The 24,966-nt window shown below is 49.5% G+C and overlaps 1 protein-coding gene across 4 annotated transcripts in view; it reads left to right on the plus strand.

The window, feature by feature from the left end:
* The window catches only part of LOC140403939 (serine/threonine-protein phosphatase 6 regulatory subunit 3-like), a 186,838-nt gene that overhangs the window by 101,943 nt on the left and 59,929 nt on the right, over positions 1–24,966 (plus strand). For all 4 annotated transcript variants that reach the window (XM_072492217.1, XM_072492218.1, XM_072492215.1 and 1 more), the window contains exons 16-20: positions 6,016–6,073; positions 7,017–7,150; positions 14,123–14,241; positions 16,770–16,935; positions 18,788–18,897. In XM_072492217.1, the coding sequence (XP_072348318.1) occupies positions 6,016–6,073; positions 7,017–7,150; positions 14,123–14,241; positions 16,770–16,935; positions 18,788–18,897 (587 nt within the window). The remainder of the gene's footprint in view (positions 1–6,015; positions 6,074–7,016; positions 7,151–14,122; positions 14,242–16,769; positions 16,936–18,787; positions 18,898–24,966) is intronic.

The raw sequence follows: 24,966 nt of genomic DNA on the forward strand, positions 1-24,966 counted from the left end.
ATCTGCCCACAGCCCCTCCTCAATCTCTTCCCCCAGCTCCTCCTCCAATTTGCCCTTCAGCTCCTCTACCACCGTCTCCCCCACGTCTCTCATTTCCCTGTATATATTGGACACTTTACCATCACCAACCCATGCCCCCGAAATCACTCTGTCCTGGATCCCTTGCGCCGGGAGCTGCGGAAATTCCCTCACCTGTTGCCTCGCAAATGCCCTCACTTGCATATATCGGAATGCATTCCCAGGTGGCAACTCTTATTTTCCTACCAGTGCTCCCAGACTCGCGAACGTCCCGTCCAAGAACAAGTTCATCAGCTTCACAATTCCTGCTCGCTGCCAAGATTGAAATCCCCCATCTATCCTTCCCGGGACGAACCTGTGATTGTTCCTTATCGGGGACCACACCGAGGCACCCGTCGTCGACCCTACGTCTTCTCCACTGCCCCCAAATCTTCAAAGTCGCCACCACCACTGGGTTTGTGGTGTATTTTTTCGGGGAGAACGGTAATGACACCGTCGCCAGTGCTTTTAAACTAGTTCCCCTACAGGATGCCATCTCCAGCCTTTTCCACGCCACTCCTTCTTCCCTCATCCACTTACATATCATAGACACGTTGGCGGCCCAATAATAATCACTCAGACTCGGCAGTGCCAGTCCCCCTCTATCCGTACTGCGCTGCAGGAACCCCCTCTTTACCCTTGGGGTCTTTCCAGCCCACACAAAGCTCATAATACTCCTATCCACCTTCTTGAAAAAGGCCTTTGTAATCATTATGGGGAGGCACTGAAACACGAAAAGAAACCTCGGGAGGACCACCATTTTAACCGCCTGCACCCTACCCGCCAGTGACAGGGGCACCATGTCCCACCTCTTAACGTCCTCCTCCATCTGCTCTGCCAGTCGTGTCAAGTTAAGTTTATGCAAGGTTCCCCAGTTCCTGGCCACCTGGATCCCTAGATATCGGAAGTCCCTTGCTACTCTCCTCAGCGGCAGATCGTCTATTCCCCTGCCCTGTTCCCCGGGGTGCATCACAAATAGTTCACTCTTTTCATTATTCAATTTGTATCCCGAGAACTCTCCAAACTCCGAGTGTCTGCATTATCTCGGGCATCCCCTCCACTGGGTCCGCCACATATAGCAGCAAATCATCCGCATATAATGACACCCAATGTTCCTCTCCTCCTCTAAGCACCCCTCTCCACTTTTTAGAACCCCTCAGCGCTATGGCCAATGGCTCAATTGCCAACGCGAACAGTAACGGGGACAGGGGGCACCCCTGTCTTGTACCCCTATGTCATCGGAAATAGCCGGATCGTTGCCTGTTTGTAACCACGCTTGCCACCGGGGCCCTGTACAGGAGCTGAACCCATCTGATGAACCCCTCTCCAAATCTCTTCGGTACCTCCCACAGGTAATCCCACTCCACTCTATCGAATGCCTTCTCTGCATCCATCGCCACCACTATCTCCGCCTCCCCCTCCGGTGGGGGCATCATCATCACCCCCAGCAACCTTCGTATATTGGCATTCAATTGCCTCCCTTTAACAAACCCTGTCTGGTCGCCATGTACCACCCCTGGGACACAGTCCTCTATCCTTGTCGCCATCACTTTGGCCAGTAACTTGGCATCTACATTTAGGAGGGAGATGGGCCTGTATGACCCGCACTGCAACGGGTCTTTGTCTCGTTTCAGGATCAATGATATCGTCGCCTCCGACATCGGCGGGGGTAGTGTCCCCCTTTCCTTAGCCTCATTGAAGGTTCTCGTCAGAAGTGGGGCCAGTAGGTCCACATATTTCCTGTAAAATTCCACCGGGAACCCATCTGGTCCCGGGGCCTTTCCTGCCTGCATGTTCCCGATTCCTTTTATCACCTCCTCCACCTCAATCTGTGCTCCCAGTCCTGTCACCTCCTGCTCCTCAACCCTCGGGAACTCCAACTGGTCCAGGAAATGTATCATTCCCTCTTTCCCCTCCGGGGGTTGGGACTTATACAGCCTCTCATAAAATGACTTTAAACACCCCGTTCACCCTCTCCGCCCTCTGTTCCATCCTTCCCTCCCTGTCCCTTACTCCTCTGATCTCTCTCGCCGCCCCCCTCTTCCTAAGTTGTTGGGCCAGCAGTCGGCTCGCCTTTTCCCCATATTCGTATTGTATTCCCTGTGCCTTCCTCCACTGCGTCTCCGCCTTACCCGTGGTCAGCAGGTCAAAGTCCGTGTGTAGTCTCCGTCTTTCCCTGTATAGCCCTTCATCCGGGGCCTCCGCATATTGCCTATCCACCCTCAGAATCTCCCCAATCAGTCTCTCCCTTTCTTTACCCTCTTGTTTCCCCTTGTGGGCCCTTATGGAAATCCGCTCCCCCCTAACCACCGCCTTCAGCGCCTCCCATACTACTCCCACCTGGACCTCTCCATCATCATTGACCTCTAGGTATCTTTCAATACATCACCTCACCCTTCCACATACCCCCTAATCCGCCAACAGTCCCATGTCTAATCTCCAAAGTGGGCGCTGCTCCTTCGCCTCTCCTAGATCTAGATCTACCCAATGTGGGGCGTGATCTGAAACGGCTATAGCCGAATATTCCGTTCCTGCCACTTTCAGGATCAGTGCCCTTCCCAGGACAAAAAAGTCTATCCGGGAGTACACTTTATGGACGTGGGAGAAGAAGGAAAACTCGTTACTCCTCGGTCTAGCAAATCTCCAGGGATCTACTCCTCCCATCTGCTCCATAAACCCCTTAAGCACCTTGGCCGCTGCCGGCCTCCTCCCGGTCCTAGATCTGGACAGGTCCAGCACCGTGTTGAAGTCTCCCCCCCCCATTACCAAATTTCCCATCTCTAGGTCCGGGATGCGCCCCAACATACGCTTCATAAAACCCGCGTCATCCCAGTTCGGGGCATATACGTTCACCAGCACCACCGCCTCACCTTGCAATCTGCCACTCACTATCACGTACTTGCCCCCACTGTCCACCACTATGGTCTTAGCCTCAAACATACCCGTTTCCCCACCAGTATTACCACCCCTCTATTTTCCGCATCTAAGCCTGAATGGAATACCTGTCCCACCCATCCTTTCCTTAATCTGACCTGATCCGCCAATTTCAGGTGCGTCTCCTGAAGCATAACCACATCCGCCTTCAGTCTCTTTAGGTGCACAAATACCCTTGCCCTCTTAATCGGCCCATTCAACCCTCTCACATTCCACGTGATCAACCGGGTTGGGAGGCTCTTTAAACCCCCCCCCCCCCCCCCCCCCCATCGTCGACTAGCCATCCCCTTTTTTAAACCAGCTCCTCACCCGGGTCCCACGCTCCCGTTTGTCCCACAGACGGCGCCCTCCCGTCCCGACCATCCCATCCCGTATCAGCTCCCCCTTCCCCTCAGCAGCAACCCAGTTAATTCCCTTCTAGCTTGATTGCTCCCCCCATATGGCTTCCGGGAGTCAGCAAACTCTGGCTGACCTTGGCTTCCCCCGTTTACCCTTGGCCTCCCTGCGTGTGAGGTCCCCTTCCTTCCTGCGCCCACTTTTCCCGCCAGTTTCCATAGCGCGGGAACAAAGCCTGCGCTTCCTTCTCGGCCCCGCCCCTAATGGCGCAGCTCCCTCTCCCCTTCCCTGCCCCCTTCCCCACCGGCGCCCACATTTCTTCGTGTCCCCCCCCTTTGGGGGGGGGGGGGGGGAATTCTCCCGTCTAACATTTTTACAGACAAGCCCTCCCCCTCTCCCCCCTTTACAATTCCTTGCCACCACCTCGCTACTTCTTTCCAAACATCCATTCCTCAAATCTAGTCCAACTTCTCTTCTTGAATAAATGTCCACGCCTCCTCTGCCGTCTCGAAGTAGTGGTGTTTGCCCTGGTGTGTAACCCACAGTCTCGCCGGCTGCAACATTCCAAGTTTCATTTTCTTCCTGTGGAGCACCGCCTTGGCCCGATTGAAACTCGCCCTCCTTATCGCCACCTCCGCACTCCAATCTTGGTACACGCGGATCACCGCATTCTCCCATCTGCTACTCCGTGTCTTCTTGGCCCATCTCAGGACCATCTCCCTGTCCTTGTAGCGGTGGAATCTCACCACTATTGCTCGCGGTATTTTCCCTGCCTTTGGTCTTCTCACGAGGACCCGGTATGCTCCCTCCACTTCCAGGGGCCCGTCGGGGCCTCAGCTCCCATTAAAGTATGGAGCATCGTACTCACATACGCCCCAACATCCGTTCCCTCTGTCCCTTCGGGAAGACCCAAAATCCTTAAATTCTTCCTCGAGCTATTTTCCAGGGCTTCCAGCCTTTCTGTGCACCTCTTATATAGTGCCTCGTGCGTCTCCGTCTTCACCACCAAGCCCTGTATCTCGTCTTCATTCTCGGCAGCCTTTGCCTTCACTCCACGGAGCCCCATCGCCTGAGTCTTTTGCGTCTCCTTCAATCCCTCAATCGCCAGCAACATCGGCGCCAGCACCTCCTGCTGTTCCGGGCCCCATACCATCTGGGCTCCCTCAGCTGCCATCTTGCTTCTCCCTTCTCTTCTCTGCCGCTGCTCCAAAGGATCCTCCGCAATCTGGCCACTACTATCGCTTCTTTCCATCCACACCCGGGGGGACTCCTTCCTTTGTCGCCTCACACTGGGTTAAGCCGTGAAAAAATTCCGTTGGGGCTCCCGATAAGAGCCCAAAAGTCCGTTAAAACGGGAGGTGCCGAAACGTGCGACTTAGCTGGTCATTGCCGCAAAAAACAGTCGAAAAAACCATTTCTTTTAACGTTCTTTCTCACCTAGGGTTGCCCCTGGTTTCCATAAAATCACTACAGTACGGAAAGAGGACATTTGGCCCATCGGGTCTGCACCGACCCTCCAAAAGAGCAACCTACCTAGATCTCTCCTGCTCTATCCTCGTAACCGTGTCCAATCTGCACATTTTTGTAGACTTAGGACAATTTAGCACGGCCAATCCACCTAACCACATCTTTGGAATGTGTGAGGAATCCTGAGCACCTGGAGGAAGCCCACACAGACACAGGGAGAATGTGCAAAGGCTGGAATCACATCCGGGTCCCTGGCGCTTTGAGGCAACAGTGCTAATCACTGTGCCACCATGCTGCCCTAAGCAACAACCTAATTTGCCTTTAAATCCTGTTTATTTACCCATCACAAACTCTTTAATTACAGTACAGGCACAGTTTAAAGTGACCAAACCCTAGACATGCAGGCACCTTTGTTTAACTTGAAGCTGACTAAAGCTTTAACCCTTATGCGGAACACAAAATTAAGTTTACTTAAAGCAATGTCTTATTTCTAACACCCGCAAATGCATATATAATTAATGTAAAACTAGCTCTGTTTCCTGACCAAGGAAGGCAGTTGACAGATTATGAAGAGTTGCTCAGACATGAGGAGTTTGATGAGGTAAACTGGAAAATAACTATATCCACTGCCCTGTAACAACGAGTTGGTAACACTCTTCATGCAGTGTCCTCGTTGCCCAAGTGTAGCCATGATTTCACTGCGAGTCAAGGCGGGAACAGGGGCACCAAGAGCTACCTAAGCTGTCTTGCCAGCTGAGCTGACTGGCCCCCAAGTTGTTGACTGGAGGGCATAAATTTAAGATCAAAGGGAGTGGTGAGAAGAATTATTTTATGCAGTGTTTACAAGTACATGGAGAGGCCCCCCACCTGGAAATAATCAGGTAAATATTTTGAAAAAGAAAAATGTAAGAAGGGATGGGGACAAAGGGCAGGGCAATAAACCCATAACCTCTGACCCCACTGACACAGTAGCCACAATGGCCTCCCCCACTGTTGAGATTTTGTGATTTATATGATTCCCCAGTGGTGCATATTTAAATGTGAAGTCGCCATTTAGGAATCGCCAGCAGTTGCCAGGTTTCTTTGTAGAAATCTCCTTGCGATTGAAAGGTTTAAGAAATCATTCTCACCTGAGGTAATTCTTCCTGTGCCGTGCCGAGCAAGTTCACTTCCCCTTTCAAAAGGTGAATATTTACCCATTGTTTCCTATTTGGTTAACAGTTCCCCGTTTGAGAGAGCCGCAAACATCAGCTTTGTATTCGACGCCAACAGTGACAGTGTGAGTATAGCTCCCCCCCTTAAAGATGGTGCAGCTAACACAATGTGCACACTTCTTTGGCGCCGGTATTTCGTGTTCAGATCCAGGTGAATTCTGGTTTCAGGAGAGAAAATTGGTCTCTTTAATAACTGCACGAGCGTGGGAGATTTTGAGAATTTATGATGCGATTTGGCCTTAATGAACCCCAATTGGACAGTGATTTCCCCAATTGTTTTCTGATCCTTAATTTTACTCGCCTGCTGTTTGCTTTTCCCACAATTTAACAAGGCAAATCTCTCCATTCCCCCCACCCCCCCCCCCCCCCACCCCCCCCCCCCCCCACCACCACCACCACCACCACCTTTTGTAACCTCCCATGCTCTCCAGCACGGATGTGCTGAGATGCAATTCTGAAGGCGCCAGTAGCCCTTTTGTAACTGAGGCAAATGCCCACAGTTTGTGTGCAAGCCCGGACAGTGGGTGGCATTGGGGCCATTCAGGAGAGGCATCACAGCCAAGCCAAACATCCATATTGCATCTCCTTTCCCCGACAGTTGTCGGGAGCACAACCCCTAGGTGATATATCGCCTGCCCTCATCATCTGAGTAGCCTTCAAGCTAGTTCTGCCAGAGGGTAAAATGGGGGCCACCTTGGTGTGTACCGCTAGTCATGGGGCACACGTCTTTACGTATTGATTCATCATACATACAATTTACAGTGCAGAAGGCAGTGGAGCAAGCCAGAAACTTATCTGCATCTATAAATAGCCAGCACTGAAGATGCAACTCTTTACAAAGCATTGCACTATTTCAATTAACAGTCAATCCACTTATCCTAAAGAAACATTTAAAAAGAAACTGGTGGAGACAAATGACCCACTCCTTATTTCTCAACTTCAATATTTATGTCACGGGACCGATTTCAGAACTCGGGTGCAAGCGTAACTTTCCTTTTTGTCTCTCAGCCAAACACAAACCTGTTCGAGGAGTGTTGGAAGGAGCGAATACGACAGTTCAATGATGACGACGGCTCGGATGAAGATGACGTGTGGCAAGAAAAGGACGTGCGTTTTGCAGCAGACGCGCCCCGTGCGCCAAGGTACAGTCTGGGGGTTTGCCAGAGAGATTTCCTACCGTCGGTTCCTGAGCACAGTGTGGTACGGTTCGATACACTCCCGGAACTCCATTTGTTAACTTGAGACAGCAAGTGGGGAGATGGTGTTGTCGTGGTAATGTCAGTGGACTATGAATCCAGAGGCCCTGGAAGCACGAGCTTGAATCCCACCAAGGGAGCTGGTGAAATTTTACTTCAATCAATTAATAAATTCAATTGGTTAATAAAAAAGAAAATCTGGAACTAAATGTAAGTGCCATGAAACAATGTTATAAAAAAAAACCCATCTAGTTCTCTAATTACCTTTCGGGAAGGAAATCTGCCATCCTAACCTGGTCTGGCCCATGCATGACTTGAGACCCACAGCAATGTGGTTGACTCTTCACTGCTCTCTGGAATGGCCAGGCAAGCTTCTCACTTCAGGGACAATTAGGGATGGGCAATAAATCGTGGTCCTGGTAGTGATGACCACAGCCCTTGAAGGGATTATCGAAAAGGGGATGTGTCTTGGTCGAACCCAGCCCTGTCTTCACCCAATCCTTTTCTGCACAGTCACCAAGAATTGATAAGTGATGGGAAGTTGATTTCCACCCCTCTCCACTAGCACAGGCTGCACAACTGACATATCGGCTGAGATCACCCGACTGAACACAGATACAATCATCCTTGGGACCTTCCATGTCAATTACTCCATTCGACACATTTATCGTCCGTTTGTACCACCCGAAGAGCAGAAATTACCGAGTTATCAGTTTTTTTTTTTTATAAATGTTTTATTGAAAATTTTTTCCCAAACAACAATTTTTCCCCTCTTACAAAGCAAACGCAACAATAACAATACAGAAATTTTAAACAATACACAAGTAACAAAACCCCTTTATCTTTGACCTAAACTAACCCCCCCCCCCCCTCCCCCTCCCCCTGGGTTGCTGCTGCTGGTCATCTGTCTTCCCTCTAACGTTCCCCTAGGTAGTCGAGAAATGGCTGCCACCGCCTGGTGAACCCTTGAGCCGATCCTCTCAGGGCAAATTTTATCTGCTCCAGTTTAATGAACCCCGCCATATCATTTACCCAGGCCTCCAGTCCGGGGGGTTTCGCCTCCTTCCACATGAGTAGGATCCTGCGCCGGGCTACTAGGGACGCAAAGGCCACAACGTCGGCCTCTTTCGCCTCCTGCACTCCCGGCTCTTCCGCAACTCTAAATAGAGCTAACCCCCAGTCTGGTTTGACCCGGGCCTTCACCACCCGCGAAATCACTCCCGTCACTCCCTTCCAATACCCTTCCAGTGCCGGGCATGCCCAAAACATATGTGCGTGGTTTGCCGGGCTCCCACCACACCTCCCACATTTGTCCTCCACTCCAAAGAACCTGCTCAATCTTGCTCCCGTTATGTGTGCTCTATGTAGCACCTTAAATTGAATCAGGCTAAGCCTGGCGCATGAGGAAGAGGAATTTACCCTGCTTAGGGCATCAGCCCACATACCCTCCTCTATCTCCTCCCCTAGTTCTTCTTCCCACTTTCCTTTTAGATCGCCCACCGACTCCTCCCCCTCTTCCCTCATCTCTCGGTAAATCTCTGACACCTTGCCCTCTCCGACCCACACCCCTGAAAGCACCCTGTCCTGTATCCCCTGTGTCGGGAGCAACGGAAATTCCCTCACCTGTTGTCTAGTAAATGCCCTCACCTGCATATATCTCAAGAAATTTCCCCGGGGCAACTTATATTTTCCTCCAATGCTCCCAAGCTCGCAAAAGTCCCATCTGTAAATAAATCTCCCACCCTCCTAATTCCCAACTGGAACCAGCTGTGAAATCCTCCATCCATTCTTCCTGGGGCGAACCTATGGTTGTTCCTGATTGGGGACCCCACCAGGGCTCCCCGCACCCCTCTCTGTCGCCTCCACTGTCCCCAGATATTCAATGTTGCCGCCACCACCGGGTTCGTGGTAAACTTTTTAGGTGAGATCGGTAGCGGCGCCGTCACCAGCGCCTCTAAACTCGTCCCTTTACAGGACTTTCTCTCCAGTCTTTCCCACGCCGCTCCCTCACCCTCCATCATCCATTTACGTATCATTGCCACATTGGCGGCCCAATAGTAATCGCCCAAGTTCGGTAGTGCCAATCCTCCTCTGTCCCTACTACGCTGAAGGAACCCCCTCCTTACTCTCGGAACTTTCCCTGCCCACACGAAGCTCGTGATGCTCCTGTCTATTTTATTAAAAAAGGTCTTGGTGATTAGTATAGGGAGACATTGAAATACAAATAAGAACCTCGGGAGGACCATCATCTTAATTGCTTGCACCCTGCCCGCCAGCGATAGCGGCTGCATGTCCCACCTCTTGAAGTCCTCCTCCATTTGTTCTACCAACCGTGTCAGATTAAGTCTGTGCAAGGTTCCCCAACTCCTAGCGATCTGAATCCCCAGGTATCGGAAGTTTCTTTCCACTTTCCTTAGAGGCAAGCCTTCTATCTCTCTACTCTGGTCCCCTGGATGTATCACAAATAATTCACTCTTCCCCATGTTTAGCCTATACCCCGAGAAATCCCCGAACCCCCTCAAAATTCGCATAACCTCTATCATTCCCCCCGCTGGGTCCGACACGTATAACAATAGGTCATCCGCATATAACGAGACTCGGTGTTCTTCTCCCCCTCTAATCACCCCTCTCCATTTCCTGGAGTCTCTCAACGCCATGGCCAGAGGTTCAATTGCCAACGCGAACAACAATGGAGACAGCGGGCATCCCTGTCTTGTTCCCCTATATAGTCGGAAATACTCCGATCTATGTCGACCTGTAACTACGCTTGCCGTTGGAGCCCCATAAAGAAGTCTAACCCAGCTAATAAACCCGTTCCCAAACCCAAACCTCTTTAACACTTCCCATAAATACTCCCACTCCACCCTATCAAATGCCTTCTCTGCGTCCATTGCCGCCACTATCTCTGCCTCCCCCTCCACTGGGGGCATCATTATCACCCCTAATAGTCGTCGCACGTTAACATTCAGTTGTCTCCCTTTTACGAACCCTGTCTGATCTTCGTGCACCACCCCCGGGACACAGTCCTCTATCCTCGATGCCAGTACCTTTGCCAACAATTTGGCGTCCACGTTCAACAATGAAATGGGTCTATCGGACCCGCACTGCAACGGATCTTTATCCCTCTTCAAAATTAACGATATCGTCGCCTCCGACATCGTCGGGGGTAGAGTCCCCCCTTTCCTGGCCTCATTGAACGTCCTCACCATCAACGGGGCCAACAAGTCCACATATTTTCTGTAATACTCCACCGGGAACCCGTCTGGTCCTGGGGCCTTCCCTGCTTGCATGCTTCCCAGTCCCTTAATAACCTCGTCCACCCCAATCGGTGCCCCCAGGCCTACCACCCCCCGCTCCTCCACTTTCGGGAACCTCAATTGGTCCAGGAACTGCCGCATCCCCTCCTCTCCCTCTGGGGGTTGAGACCTATACAGTTCCTCATAGAAGGTCTTGAACACCTCATTTATCTTTCCTGCCCTTCGCACTGTGTCTCCCCTTTCGTCTCTAATTCCTCCTATCTCCCTCGCTGCTGCCCTCTTTCGCAATTGATGAGCCAACAGGCGACTCGCCTTTTCCCCATATTCATACCTCCTCTCCTGTGCCTTCCTCCACAGTACCTCCGCCTTTCTGGTGGTCAGAAGGTCAAATTCCGTCTGGAGTCGTCTCCTCTCCCTGTACAATTCCTCCTCCGGGGTCTCTGCAAATTCCCTATCCACCCTTAAAATCTCCCCCAGTAATCTTTCCCTTTCCTTGGCCTCTGTTTTCCTTTTGTGGGCCCCAATGGAGATCAGCTCTCCTCTGACCACCGCTTTTAGTACTTCCCATACCACTCCCACAGGGACCTCGCCGTCGTCATTGACCTCCAGATATCTCTCAATACACCCCCGCACTCTTGCACACACTCCCTCATCCGCCATCAGTCCCACATCTAATCGCCAGAGTGTTCTCTGCTCCCTTTCCTCTCCTAATTCCAGGTCCACCCAATGTGGGGCATGATCTGAAACCGCTATGGCTGAGTACTCAGCTTCTTCCACCCTAGAGATCAACGACCTTCCCAAAACAAAAAAATCTATCCGGGAGTACACTTTATGGACATGGGAGAAGAAGGAAAACTCCCTAGCCCTAGGTCTAAGAAATCGCCATGGATCCACTCCCCCCATTTGGTCCATAAACCCCTTAAGTACCTTGGCCGCTGCCGGCCTTCTTCCGGTCCTTGAGCTGGATCTATCTAGCCCCGGGTCCAGCACCGTATTAAAGTCCCCTCCTAAAATCAAGTTTCCTACCTCCAGGTCCGGTATACGCCCCAGCATCCGTCTCATAAATCCCGCGTCGTCCCAGTTTGGGGCATACACGTTAACCAACACGACCTCCATTCCCTCCAGCCTGCCACTCACCATTACATATCTACCTCCGCTATCTGCTACGATGTTCTTTGCTTCAAATGCGACCTGTTTCCCCACCAAAATGGCCACCCCTCTATTCTTTGCGTCCAGTCCTGAGTGGAACACCTGTCCCACCCATCCTTTCCTTAGCCTAACTTGGTCCGCCACCTTTAGGTGCGTCTCTTGGAGCATAACCACGTCTGCCCTTAGTCCTTTCAAATGCGCGAGCACTCTGGCCCTTTTTATCGGTCCGTTCAGGCCTCTCACGTTCCACGTGATCAGTCTCACTAGGGGGCTACCTGCCCCCCTCCCGTGTCGACTAGCCATTACCTTCTCTAGGCCAGTCCCATATCCCGCCTCCGCGCTCCCGCTCGCTCCCCCAGCGTCGCACACCATCCCCGCCCACCCACTCTTTAGCCATTTCCTTTTGGATTTCCGCAGCAGCAACCCAGTTGTCCCCCCCCCCCCCCCTCCCTCCCCCCCTCCCTCCCCCCCTCCCCGCTAGATCTCTTTCTAGCATGATTGCTCCCCCCATATTACTTCCGTAAGTCAGCTGACTTCAACTGACCCCGGCTACTCCTGCTCACTCCTCGACCCCCCCCATGTGGGGAACTCCCATCCGCCTTGCGCCTGTCTTCCCGCCTTATTCTTTCTGGTGCGGGAACATCCCTTTACCTGACCCGCCTCTTATGGCGCAGCTCCCTTTCCCCTCCCCCTCCCCATCCCCATTCTCCAACTATGTCCCGTCTTTCCCCCCTCACCGGTGCCCACATTTCCCCAATGTCTCCCCCCTTCCCTGTTTACTTCTCAATTAACTTCCACCGTAACATTAACAATAACATTTCCTGCAGCATCAGTCCCTCAGTTCCGATCCAATTTCTCTTCTTTGATGAAGGTCCATGCTTCCTCCGCCGTCTCGAAATAATGGTGTCTCTCCTGATACGTGACCCATAGTCTTGCCGGCTGCAGCATCCCGAACTTCACCTTCCTTTTATGCAACACCTCTTTGGCTCGGTTGAAGCTCGCCCTCCTTCTCGCCACCTCCGCACTCCAATCCTGGTATACCCGTACCACTGCATTCTCCCATCTGCTACTCCGCACCTTTTTAGCCCATCTCAGGACCTCTTCTCTATCCTTAAGGCGGTAAAATCGCACGATTATCGCCCTGGGTGGTTCTCCCGCTTTTGGTCTTCTCGCCGGAATCCGATTTGCCCACTCCACCTCCAAGGGGCCCGTAGGGGCCTCAGCACCCATCAGTGAGCTCAGCATCGTACTTGCGTACGCTCCACAGTCCACTCCTTCCACACCCTCAGGGAGACCCAGTATCCGAAGGTTCTTCCTTCGCGCTCCATTTTCTAGGGCTTCGATCCTTTCAGTATACTTTTTATGAAGTGCCTCGTGCGTCTGTGTCTTAACCGCCAGGCCCAGGATCTCGTCCTCAATATCTGTCACCTTCTGCTCCACCACGCGGAGCTCTGTCTCCTGGGTCTTTAATGTCTCCTTGAGCCCCTCAATTGCCTGTAGCAACGGGGTCAGCACCTCCCTCTTCAGCAGCTCCACGCACCGTCTCACAATTTCATGCTCAGGCCCCCATGTCGCCTGCGCTTTCTCCGCCGCCATCTTGTACTTCTCTCTTTCTGACCCTTTGGTCGACGATTCCTCGCGCTGCAGCCGCCGCCGCCGGTTTTTTCCTCCTTCGTTTGGGGGGGACTCCCTTCTCACACGCCCCACACCGGGTTGCGTCGTCGAAAAATTCCCCGTTGGGGCTCTTAAAAGAGCCCGAAGGTCCGTCGGAGCTGGAGCCGCCGAAGCGTGCGGCTAGCTAGGCATCACCGCAACCGGAAGTCCCTTCAGTGGCCTTGATGAGGTCTTTTCACAGTTGTTCCCTCTGCTGCTAGAATTCACCTTTGATACAAGCCCTCAGGTCAGCTTGCAGCTTTAAGCTTGCCCTTCCCCCGCCTGCATGCTGGAAGAGGCCCTGTTTATCCTGCAGTTGCAGCCAAATCTTTTACTGTTTCTGCGTGTGTCTGGCAACCAAGAGACATACCCTTCCTGGGGGACACTGTCGGGGGAATATTGCAGCCTTCTTTCCACACCGGGAAATGTCAAACAAATGCCGTGGGGGCCCTGTAAAAGAGCCCAAAAGTCCGTTCCAAGCAGGAGCTGCCGAATATGCGACCTAGCTCTGCATAGCCGCACCCGGAAGTCCCGAGTTATCAGTTGTTAATGTTCGCGATTACAGCCTGATGGGGCAGCACAGCGGCGCAGTGGTTAGCACTGCTGCCTCACGCCGCTGAGGACCCGGGTCACTCTGTGTGGAGTTTGCACATTCTCCCCGTGTCTGCGTGGGTCTCGCCCTCACAACCCAAAGGTGTGCAGGCTAGGTGGATTGGCCACGCTAAATTGCCCCTTAATTGGGGAAAAAAAGAGTTGGGTACTCTAAATTTTAAAAAATTACAGCCTGAAACGTGTGCACACACAAAAACAAGTTGCACACACAAACACTACCTCTTAATTTCTTGTATGCGTGTTGCAGAAGCTCTGGTAGTACCGACAGTGAAGGAAGCAGAGACTCTGAAGAGGACGATGATGATGAAGGGGGACAGAGCATCGTGAAGCCCACAGACGAGAAGGTGGAGTTAGATCCACACAAGGGTAAGTGAATGGTGAGGTTTTTACTCCCTTTACATTAGAGGTTGCAGCACTGTTGTCCAAAGTGGCAATTCTCATCTGTGCCCGTTGACCAGAATGTTTGTTGTGGAAGAAATACAGCCAGAGCGAGGAACTCATTGTGAATTGCCAATCAATACTCGTGGTGAATCTCCTCTTCTGGCCAATAGAAGTGAGTGGGAGATACGGTGATTCGACTTTGTAGGAACAGTTCTAAGGGAGCCATGGGGATTTGGACTTCACTGAACGGAAGTCGCCAGTATTTGTCCTCAGCCTGCAAGAAAGTTCATCACCTTATTTTACACCTTTGCGCATGTCAAGATGAAGGATGTTTGTGCTAGTGAGCGGAACTCTTTTCATTTCAAAGGGCCTGGCGTCTGCTTCAGAAACTCCTGAGCCGGGTAGAAAATATTGAGATGTTGAATGGAAAATCCTCCACCGTATTGGCTCATTTCAAGCACATTGCCTAAGCCAATGGTATTCACTAGTAGAGGGTCAGTTGGGATATTGGAACATTTTAATCGGGGGCAGCACAGTGGTTAGCACTGCTGCCTCACGGCAGCGAGGAACTGGGTTCGACCCCGGCCCCGGGTCACTGTTCGTGTGGAGTTTGCACATTCTCCCGTGCCTGCGTGGGCCTCACTCCCACAACCCAAAGATGTGCAGTGTAGGTGGATTGGCCGCGATTGTCTCTTAATTGGAAAAAAATAATTGGGTACTCTAAATTTTAACAAAGAACATTTTAATTGGACTGCTTGTAGAATTAAAACAAAGTACATTTGGATTCATTGCAATTTATTTATTTTACATAAAACACAAAAAATGATCTTAAAGGACATTGTGTCAAATGTGATCTAACCAAGCTTCATTATGCATTGAGCACAACTTCTCCACTTTATACAACTACCTATCCTTTAGCAGTCCTGATGTGTCCTAAAAGACGGCATGTTAAATGAAACATGCTAAGCTAAAATCACTTTCCCATCTGAAAACATATAATAAGGGTGGATTATGTCCCTGATTTTTTTTTTACACCAGGAACCTATTGGCTGCCTTGAAGCTAACTGGCACCAAAAACCCTCTTACTAACTCTTAAATTATAAACTTTTAATTATGTAGCTGACTTTTAATTTGCCAACTCTTAGTAACTAACTCTTTCAACTTACTCCTGGTTGCCATTTCCTGCCTCCAGCTTGTAGTGCCACTCGGCTAGTCACTTCCCTCCCTGAACCCTCGTCACTAGTGAGGGTAGATGAGAGAAAGGGTTTGGAGGGGGTAGGAGGGGGAGCTTGAGGGGCTGCAAGTGGGAGGGTCGGGTGAAGAAAGGCTGGAGGATCAGGCAGTGAAGTGAGTGCAGAAGGGAGTGGGTCGTATGCTCCATACCACTGGTCTGAGCTGTATTGCCAGAACAGTCCTTTTCCTTAAGCCAGAACTAAGTCCGATGCCATCCTCAACTGGAATGCACCCACATGCGTGCAAAGGTATACCTTTAAGTTAGAGTCATAGAGGTTTACAGCATGGAAACAAGCCCTTTGGCCCAACTTGTCCATGCTGCCCAGTTTTATCACTCAGCTGGTCCCAATTGCCTGCATTTGGCCAATATCCCTCTGTACCCATCTTACCCATTGAACTGTCTAAATGCTTTTTAAAAGACAATTCTACCCGCCTCTACTACTGCCTCTGGCTGTTCGTTCCAGACTCTCACCACCTTCTGTGTGAAAAAATTGCCCCTTTGGACCCTTTTGTATCCCTCCCCTCTCTCCGTAAATCTATGCCCTCTTGTTTTAGACTCCCCTACCTTTGGGAAAAGATGTTGGCTATCTACCTTATCTATGCTCCTCATTATTTTATAGACCATTATAAGATCACCCCTAAGCCTCCTACGCTCCAGGGAAAAAGGTCCCAGACTATCCAGCCTCTCCTTATAACTCAAATCATCCAGTCCCGGTAGCATCCTAGTAAATATTTTCTGCACCGTTTCTAGTTTAACAATATCCTTTCTGTAATAGGGTGACCAGTATTCCAAGTGTGGCCTTACTAATGTCTTGTACAACTTCAACAAGACATCCCAACTCCTGTATTCAATGTTCTGACCAATGAAACCAAGCATGCCGAATGCCGCCTTCACCACCCTGCCCACCTGTGGCTCCACTTTCATGGAACTATGAACCTGTAGTCCTAAATCTTTGTTCTATAACTCGCCCCAACACCTTACCATTAACTGCCCTGCCCCGATTCGATCTACCAAAATGTGTAACCTTACTCCATCTGCCATTCATCGACCCACTGGCCCAATTGATCAGGATCCCGTTGCAATCCAAGATAACCACCTTCACTGCCCACTATGCCATCAATGTGTCCAATGTGGATTGTCACTGTTTCCTGCATGACAGCACTGACAGCACTTCAAGCATACTTTGTTGTCTGTGAAGTGCGTCGAAACATACGACGATCACGCAAAGCACTGCGTAAATGTAAGTTCGTTCTTGTTGAAGTTTTAGTTTGGTTTTCAGAAGCGGGTTGGATGGCGAACTTTGACGCCGTGCCTATGACAAATACGAGTGCCGGCCAGAGTGTTGCAGATGCTGGATTCAGTGCATGGGACAACACCGAAGCTGCTACGTCACCACCCCCAATCGAAGGATGGGCAGTATTTGCAAGCTTTGCCTCCCAAGCAGGGTAAGTAACTTGACTGCAAAAAGGAACTTTTTGTTTCAATTGTTTTTCTTTCACAAAGGGACTTAGTCAAGCTAAGACTCACTAATCCTTGCACTGATGGCCTTTTTAGCCCTTATTTCTACAAAGAAATAGATAGATTTCTAGACACTAAAGGTATCAAGGGGTATGGTAGAGAGCAGGACTATGGCGCTGAGATAGAGGATCAGCCATGATCACATTGGCAGAGCAGGCTCGATGGGCTGAGTGGCCTACTCCTAGTTTTATATATTTTAAAATATAAATTTAGAGTAACCCAATTCATTTTTCCAATAATGGGGCAATTTAGTGTGACCAATTCATCGACCCTGCACATCTTTGGGTTGTGGGGGTGGGATTCACGCAGACACAGTGAATGTGCAAACTCCACACGGACAGTGACCCGGTGCTGGGATGGAACCGGGCTCCTCAGCGCCGTGAGGCAGCAGTGCAAACCACTGCGCCACCGTGCCACCCTGTAGTTTCTATATTTCTAATTAGTTCTTTACATACGAACCTCGATCATATAGTTGGCTGATTGACTGTGGAGGGCATTGGAGCAATGCCAGATTCTGCCCTCCCCAAATGTCTACCCATGCACTTTCCGACTGGGTAAGGACCGAGCGCATCAGTTTTTTCTCTTGTCCCATCAACTGCTCAGGCCAGCGCACTTGCCACAGATTGGTGATGTAACCCAGCTTTGCAGTCCTTTTTATAGAATCCCTACAGCGCAGAAGGAGGCCATCGAGTCTGCATCGTCCCTCCCAAAGAGCCTACCCATGCCCACTTCCCCGTCCACCCCACCCTGCCCCACACATCCCTGGACACTAAGGGGCAACTTAGCATGGCCAATCCACCTAACCTGTACCTCTTTGGCAAACTCTGGATTTCCCACCTCTTAAACGTTTCATCCCCCGCCATCTTTCTGTCCTCCTTCAAGACTGATTAAAACCTCCTCATTTTCACAAGTGTTTGGTCCTCTGGTTCAGTGTCAGATTTTGTTTGGTCACTATCCAGTGAAGCACTTTGGGACATCTTACAATATTAAGGATGCTATATAAATGCAAGTTGTTAATGGGGCATGCATTCAGCCTTGGGCAGGCTGCTGTGGAGTTGGAGGGGGAACTGGAGAGGGACAGTACTGATGTCATGTTAACGTTTATCAAGTAAAGCATTGAGTCGACATCAAGCAAAGACTTGCTGTAGGTCGATCCTGACTCTCTCATGCACCCTGCAATCAGTCCAAGTGTCATTAGCAAAGCAACATGTTTATTACAGTGATCTGCTACAGGCACAAAGAAAACAAATAATTAGGGAAGGTGGATTTTGGAGATGGATTAGGAGTAAATAATAACCCATGGAATTCTACATTTGATAGATATCTACAACTGTCTGGAGGACAAAAGCCAGAGGTAGAGTTGCAGCAGGCTCTGTGCTCCAGAGTAGGAAGTGGAATAATCCACCGGGTTATTTGATCCTGCACGTATGGAATGGTGAGGTTACCTGTTGACCAGTAGAAGCCTGCCATTGGCCGATGAGAGGCGGAGTTGGGAGGGGGGGTGAAGGGGAGAAAAATTAATTTTGTGACTTTTTGTGTGATGATCAAATTAAGTAAGTATGTCTGTGTGAACATATAATCTGGGTCTGCGAACATACCCGTTTTGAGCTGATGGTGGCATTACCTTGATAGCCCAGAATATCTGTGCCATCCTTACATCTGAAGGAGGAGGAGCAGCCCAGTACAATAGCAATGTGAAACCCAAAAGCAATTTTGAGGAGAGGTGGCAGCGGCTGTGCCCAGCCAAGCTTTGGTTAATTGGAATATAATTTCTTTCAGCCCCTCCGGACGCTTGCGAACAAACTCTCCTGTGTCTATGGAAACGAATTCTGCTCCTGTGGATGAACTTCAGAGTAGTGGCGATGGACACAGCAAAACAGTAGAAACAAGTGAGTGTTGTGTGGCGATCTTCAAGATTGCAGACTAACTGTAGAATTCCAATGAACCAAATTAGATCTTTTTCCTCCGCATCATCATACAATTCCAATCGAGCAAGCTACTCTTGTGCGTAGGATTCCAGTGGATTGCACACACTCCTGTCTGGCTGTCTACCACAAGGAATAACAGCGGGGCGGGGGGTGGGGCGGGGCAAGCTGCTCTTTTGGGGCATGTGGGAGTTGCATGGGAATGAGAACAAGTGTAAGCCATTCAGCCCCTCAAGCTTATCCCCCCCATTCATTTCGATCATAGATGACCTGCACCTATGTTTATCTGTCTTGGTTTCACACCCTTAATCCCCTTGCCTAATGATCCAAATTTCAGGGGAGGTGCCGGCGTAGCGGTGTTGTCACTGGAACTGTAGTGCAGAGACCCAGGGCGATGCTCTGGGGACCTGGGTTCGAATCCTGTCATGGCAGATGGTGAAATTTGAATTAAGAGTCCAATGTTGACCATGAAACCATTGTGGATCGTTTTAAAAACCCATCTGGTTCACTAATGCCCTGTGGGGAGAAGATCTGCCATCCTTACCTGATCTGACCTACATGTGACTCCAGATCCACAGCAATGTAGCCCAGCGAACCACTCGGCTCAGGGCAATTAGGGGTGGGCAGTAAATGCTCGCCCACCCAGTAACGGCCACACCCCAGTAATAATTTATTTTCAAAATTTTTGATTGGCACACACACTTAACGGAATTAAATATCTTGTTATTCTTTTATGGAGTGTGGGCGGTACTGGCAAGGCCAGCATTTGTTGCCCATCCCTAACTACCCTTGAGACGGTGGTGGTTAATGCAACCTGCCCTAATTTAACCCTTTCAGCCCAGCATTATGTAAATGTGTTTGTGCCTCCAAGTCTGTTGCCACACATTCATTCCTCTAATTGTCCTTGGCTGCGAGTCTGTGCGTTTCTGTGCATCAGGTCAGAAATGTTAATTAATTTCCTCGCTGAGTAAGCTGCCAGTGAGTGTCAGTGTGGCGAAAATGGCACTTTTGGTTCTTAATTTTCTTTAACCCAAAGGCAAAAACTGTAGGACCTCAAATGAGACTTATCCTGACATGATTCTGTTCTCACTGCACCTCAGTCTCTCAAGTTCTTTCCCTCGAGTTTTCTTTATTTTCTCTCTCTACCAGCGCTGTTAGTCGATGCTCTAACTTTATTCTCTTACCCAAAAAGGAGGGCCTGCGTTTATATAGCGCCTTTCACGACCTCGGCATGTCCCAAACACGCCGCCGCCAGTGAAGTACTGTTGAAGTTCAGTCAGTGAATGTATGCTGTAGCTGTGCTATCCATCCCCCATACGATTTGCCCTCTTTCTGTTCTCAATGTTGGTACCCACACTCACTGCACCACTCCCTAGAGCGGCAGAGCCTCTCCCAGTTCTTCAAAACCTTTCAACTGCAGTATTTCCACCCTTATAAGGACATAATAATTAGGCGCAGCGGAAGGCCATTTGGCCCATCGACTCTATTGTGCCATTCGATAAGATCGCGGCGGATCTGATCATGGCCTTAACTCCACCTTCGTGCCTGCCCAGTCTCATCCCCCCCCCAATCCCCCATTACGTAGAATTTGCAGTGCAGAAGGAGGCCATTCGGCCCATCGAGTCTGCACCGGTTCTTGGAAAGAGCACCCCACCCAAGACCACACCTCCACTCTATCCCCATAACCCCAGTAACTCCGCCCAACACGAAGGGCAATTTTGGACACTTAAGGGCAATTTAGCATGGCCAATCCACCTAACCTGCACATCTTTGGACTGTGGGAGGAAACCCGAGCTCCCGGAGGAAACCCACGCACACACTGGGAGAACGTGCAGACTTTGCACAGACGATGACCCAAGCCGGGAATCGAACCTAGGACCCTGGAGCTGTGAAGCAATTGTGCTAACCACTATGCTACCGTGCTGCCCAAACTGCCCTACACTTGATCTCCTTTAGGTCAAGAATCTGTCTAACTCCTCCATAGAACATAGAACAATACAGCGCAGTACAGGCCCTTCGGCCCACGATGTTGCACCGAAACAAAAGCCATCTAACCTACACTATGCCATTATCATCCATATGTTTATCCAATAAACTTTTAAATGCCCTCAATGTTGGCGAGTTCACTACTGTAGCAGGTAGGGCATTCCACGGCCTCACTACTCTTTGCGTAAAGAACCTACCTCTGTCCTATATCTATTACCCCTCAGTTTAAAGTTATGTCCCCTCGTGCCAGCCATATCCATCCGCGGGAGAAGGCTCTCACTGTCCACCCTATCCAACCCCCTGATCATTTTGTATGCCTCTATTAAGTCTCCCCTTAACCTTCTTCTCTCCAACGAAAACAACCTCAAGTCCATCAGCCTTTCCTCATAAGATTTTCCCTCCATACCAGGCAACATCCTGGTAAATCTCCTCTGCACCCGCTCCAAAGCCTCCACGTCCTTCCTATAATGCGGTGACCAGAACTGTACGCAATACTCCAAATGCGGCCGTACCAGAGTTCTGTACAGCTGCAACATGACCTCCCGACTCCGGAACTCAATCCCTCTACCAATAAAGGCCAACACTCCATAGGCCTTCTTCACAACCCTATCAACCTGGGTGGCAACTTTCAGGGATCTATGTACATGGACACCTAGATCCCTCTGCTCAGCCACACTTTCAAGAACTTTACCATTAGCCAAATATTCCGCATTCCTGTTATTCCTTCCAAAGTGAATCACCTCACACTTCTCTACATTAACCTGCAGCTTATCTATATCCCTCTGTAACCTGCTACATCCTTCCACACTATCGACAACACCACCGACTTTAGTATCGTCTGCAAATTTACTCACCCACCCTTCTGCGCCTTCCTCTAGGTCATTGATAAAAATGACAAACAGCAACGGCCCCAGAACAGATCCTTGTGGTACTCCACTTGTGACTGTACTCCATTCTGAACATTTCCCATCAACCACCACCCTCTGTCTTCTTTCAGCTAGCCAATTTCTGATCCACATCTCTAAATCACCCTCAATCCCCAGCCTCCGTATTTTTTGCAATAGCCTACCGTGGGGAACCTTATCAAACGCTTTGCTGAAATCCATATACACCACATCAACTGCTCTACCCTCGTCTACCTGTTCAGTCACCTTCTCAAAGAACTCAATAAGGTTTGTGAGGCATGACCTACCCTTCACAAAGCCATGCTGACTATCCCTGATCATATTATTCCTATCTAGATGATTATAAATCTTGTCTCTTATAATCCCCTCCAAGACTTTACCCACTACAGACGTGAGGCTCACCGGTCTATAGTTGCCGGGGTTGTCTCTGCTCCCCTTTTTGAACAAAGGGACCACATTTGCTGTCCTCCAGTCCTCTGGCACTATTCCTGTAGCCAATGATGACATAAAAATCAAAGCCAAAGGTCCAGCAATCTCTTCCCTGGCCTCCCAGAGAATCCTAGGATAATTCCCATCAGGTCCCGGGGACTTATCTATTTTCAGCCTCTCCAGAATTGCCAACACCTCTTCCCTACGTACCTCAATGCCATCTATTCTATTAGCCTGCGGCTCAGCATTCTCCTCCACAACATTATCTTTTTCCTGAGTGAATACTGACGAAAAATATTCATTTAGTATCTCGCCTATCTCTTCAGACTCCACACACAATTTCCCATCCCTGTCCTTGACTGGTCCTACTCTTTCCCTAGTCATTCGCTTATTCCTGACATACCTATAGAAAGCTTTTGGGTTTTCCTTGATCCTTCCTGCCAAATACTTCTCATGTCCCCTCCTTGCTCGTCTTAGCTCTCTCTTTAGATCCTTCCTCGCTACCTTGTAACTATCCATCGCCCCAACCGAAACTTCACACTTCATCTTCACATAGGCCTTCTTCTTCCTCTTAACAAGAGATTCCACTTCCTTGGTAAACCACGGTTCCCTCGCTCGACGCCTTCCTCCCTGTCTGACCGGTACATACTTATCAAGAACACGCAGTAGCTGATCCTTGAACAAGCCCCACTTATCCAGTGTGCCCAACACTTGCAGCCTACTTCTCCACCTTATCCCCCCCAAGTCACGTCTAATGGCATCATAATTGCCCTTCCTCCAGCCTCCACTGCTCTCTGGGTAAGAGTTCCAAAGGCTGATGACCCTCTGGAGAAGAACCTCTTCCTTGTTCATAGAATTTGCAGTGCAGAAGGAAGCCATTCGGCCCATCGAGTCTGCACTGACCCTTGGAAAGAGCACCCTACTTAAGCCGGCACCTCCACCCTATCCCCGTAACTCCACCTAACCTTTTTGGACACCAAGGGATAATTTAGCTTGGCCAATCCACCTAACCTGCACACCTTTTGACTGTGGGAGGAAACCGGAGCATCCGGAGGAAACCCACGCAGACACGGGGAGAACGTGCAGACTCCGCACACATAGTGACCCAAGCCGGGAATCGAACCTGGGACCCTGGAGCTGTGAAGCAACAGTGCTAACCACTGTTACTGTGCCGCCCATCTTAAATTGGAAACTCCTTATCTTAAAACCCTGGTTCTAGATGCCCCCATGAGAGGAAACATCCTCCCAGCATTTACCTTGTCGAGTCCCCTCAAAATCTTTTATGTTTCGATAAGATCACCTCTCATTCTTCTAAACTCCATTCAGTACAGGCTCAATCTGCTCAACCTTTCCTTATAAGACATACCCCCTTCCTCCCAGGAATCGGACTTTTAAACTCCAACCCTCGCTTGCCAGGTGCCTATAACATTGTAGAAACTCTTCTGAAAGCAGAGAGCAAGTCGATAGAGATTTTAGAGTGAGATATGAGGTAACATGGGAGAGAGAGACTCTAATGTGGGAGTTCAGAACAAATCTTCGTGGATGTGTATTCAAACCTTATAGCATTGGGGGCAAAATGTATATACAATAATATATGCATAGAAATAAATGGAACGGTGAGGGTTAATAAGACCAGAATTGCAAAGCTGCACCCAAACCTACAGGGAGATTTAGGCACAAGCTATGCAGTTATTTGCAGCAATATGTAACTGCAAAACAGCAAGTGGGGGGTGCAATTTTCTGGCTTTTCTCTTGCGGTGGCAAAATTAAGACAGAATTAAAAGTAATAAAAGAATTGCGATTTAAGTTCATCATTGCCCAGCTTCTTCCACAGTGGTTTAATTAGTTCATTGTGGAAATCCAGTCAAAACACTCGAGTTGACTTTGTCTTGCAACTCGGCAGCACTGCGAGCCAAGTCCACCTCCCACTAACATTTCAGCTGACAAGAGCTGTGCTTGTGGGCGAAGCAGGCTCGGGATGGATTCTTTGTAAACAGTTTAGTGCTGCAGGTAATTTTCTGCTTTCTTCTGCTTTTGGAATTGAAAGAAAATGACTTTCTAAAGGATGGGATCTCTTGAAAACCCTATGCCTCTGGATACTGGTTCAAATTTGAGTACAAAAGCAGGTCACCTGGTCAATGCTGGCTCTTTGCCCTGAATGGATTTTTATTTTGCCTGAATGCCATTCATCTTTCGGAGAATCTTCAGGCTTTTGAAACTGTCATGTGAGAGTACGTATAAAAAATGGGTGTCTAAGAAATGAGTGTTTATAAAAATATCTGTAGTGGATGTACCTTTAAGAAATTGGTGTTTATCAGTGATGTCAGAGTGTGGGTGGAGCTGGGCTGTCTGTCTGTTTTCTTTCGTTTTAGGCTGTTTGCTACAGGGTGCGTTTTAGTTTTGTTTTGAGAGCTGGATAGCTGCAGGCAAAACATGGAGCTGTATAAGGATCTCGCTGCAAACTAAAGACTGTCTCCAGATCAATTGGGTGATTTCAAAGTGCTGACTGCTCTCAGTAGTGAATTTAAACCTGTGTTAAAAAGGATCTTTTGTCTTATGGATGTTAATAAGGAAAGATTAAGGTTTACTTGTAGAAGATTGTATCTGTGGGGATGATTGGTGTTGGTAGTTGTTAAGATGTTTACTGTGGGTTTATAAAGTGTTGACTGGTTGCATAAATAAACATTGTTTTAATTTAAAAGTACTGTGGATC

This window comes from Scyliorhinus torazame, chromosome 29, assembly GCF_047496885.1.
Source record: "Scyliorhinus torazame isolate Kashiwa2021f chromosome 29, sScyTor2.1, whole genome shotgun sequence".
Classification (NCBI taxonomy): domain Eukaryota; kingdom Metazoa; phylum Chordata; class Chondrichthyes; order Carcharhiniformes; family Scyliorhinidae; genus Scyliorhinus; species Scyliorhinus torazame.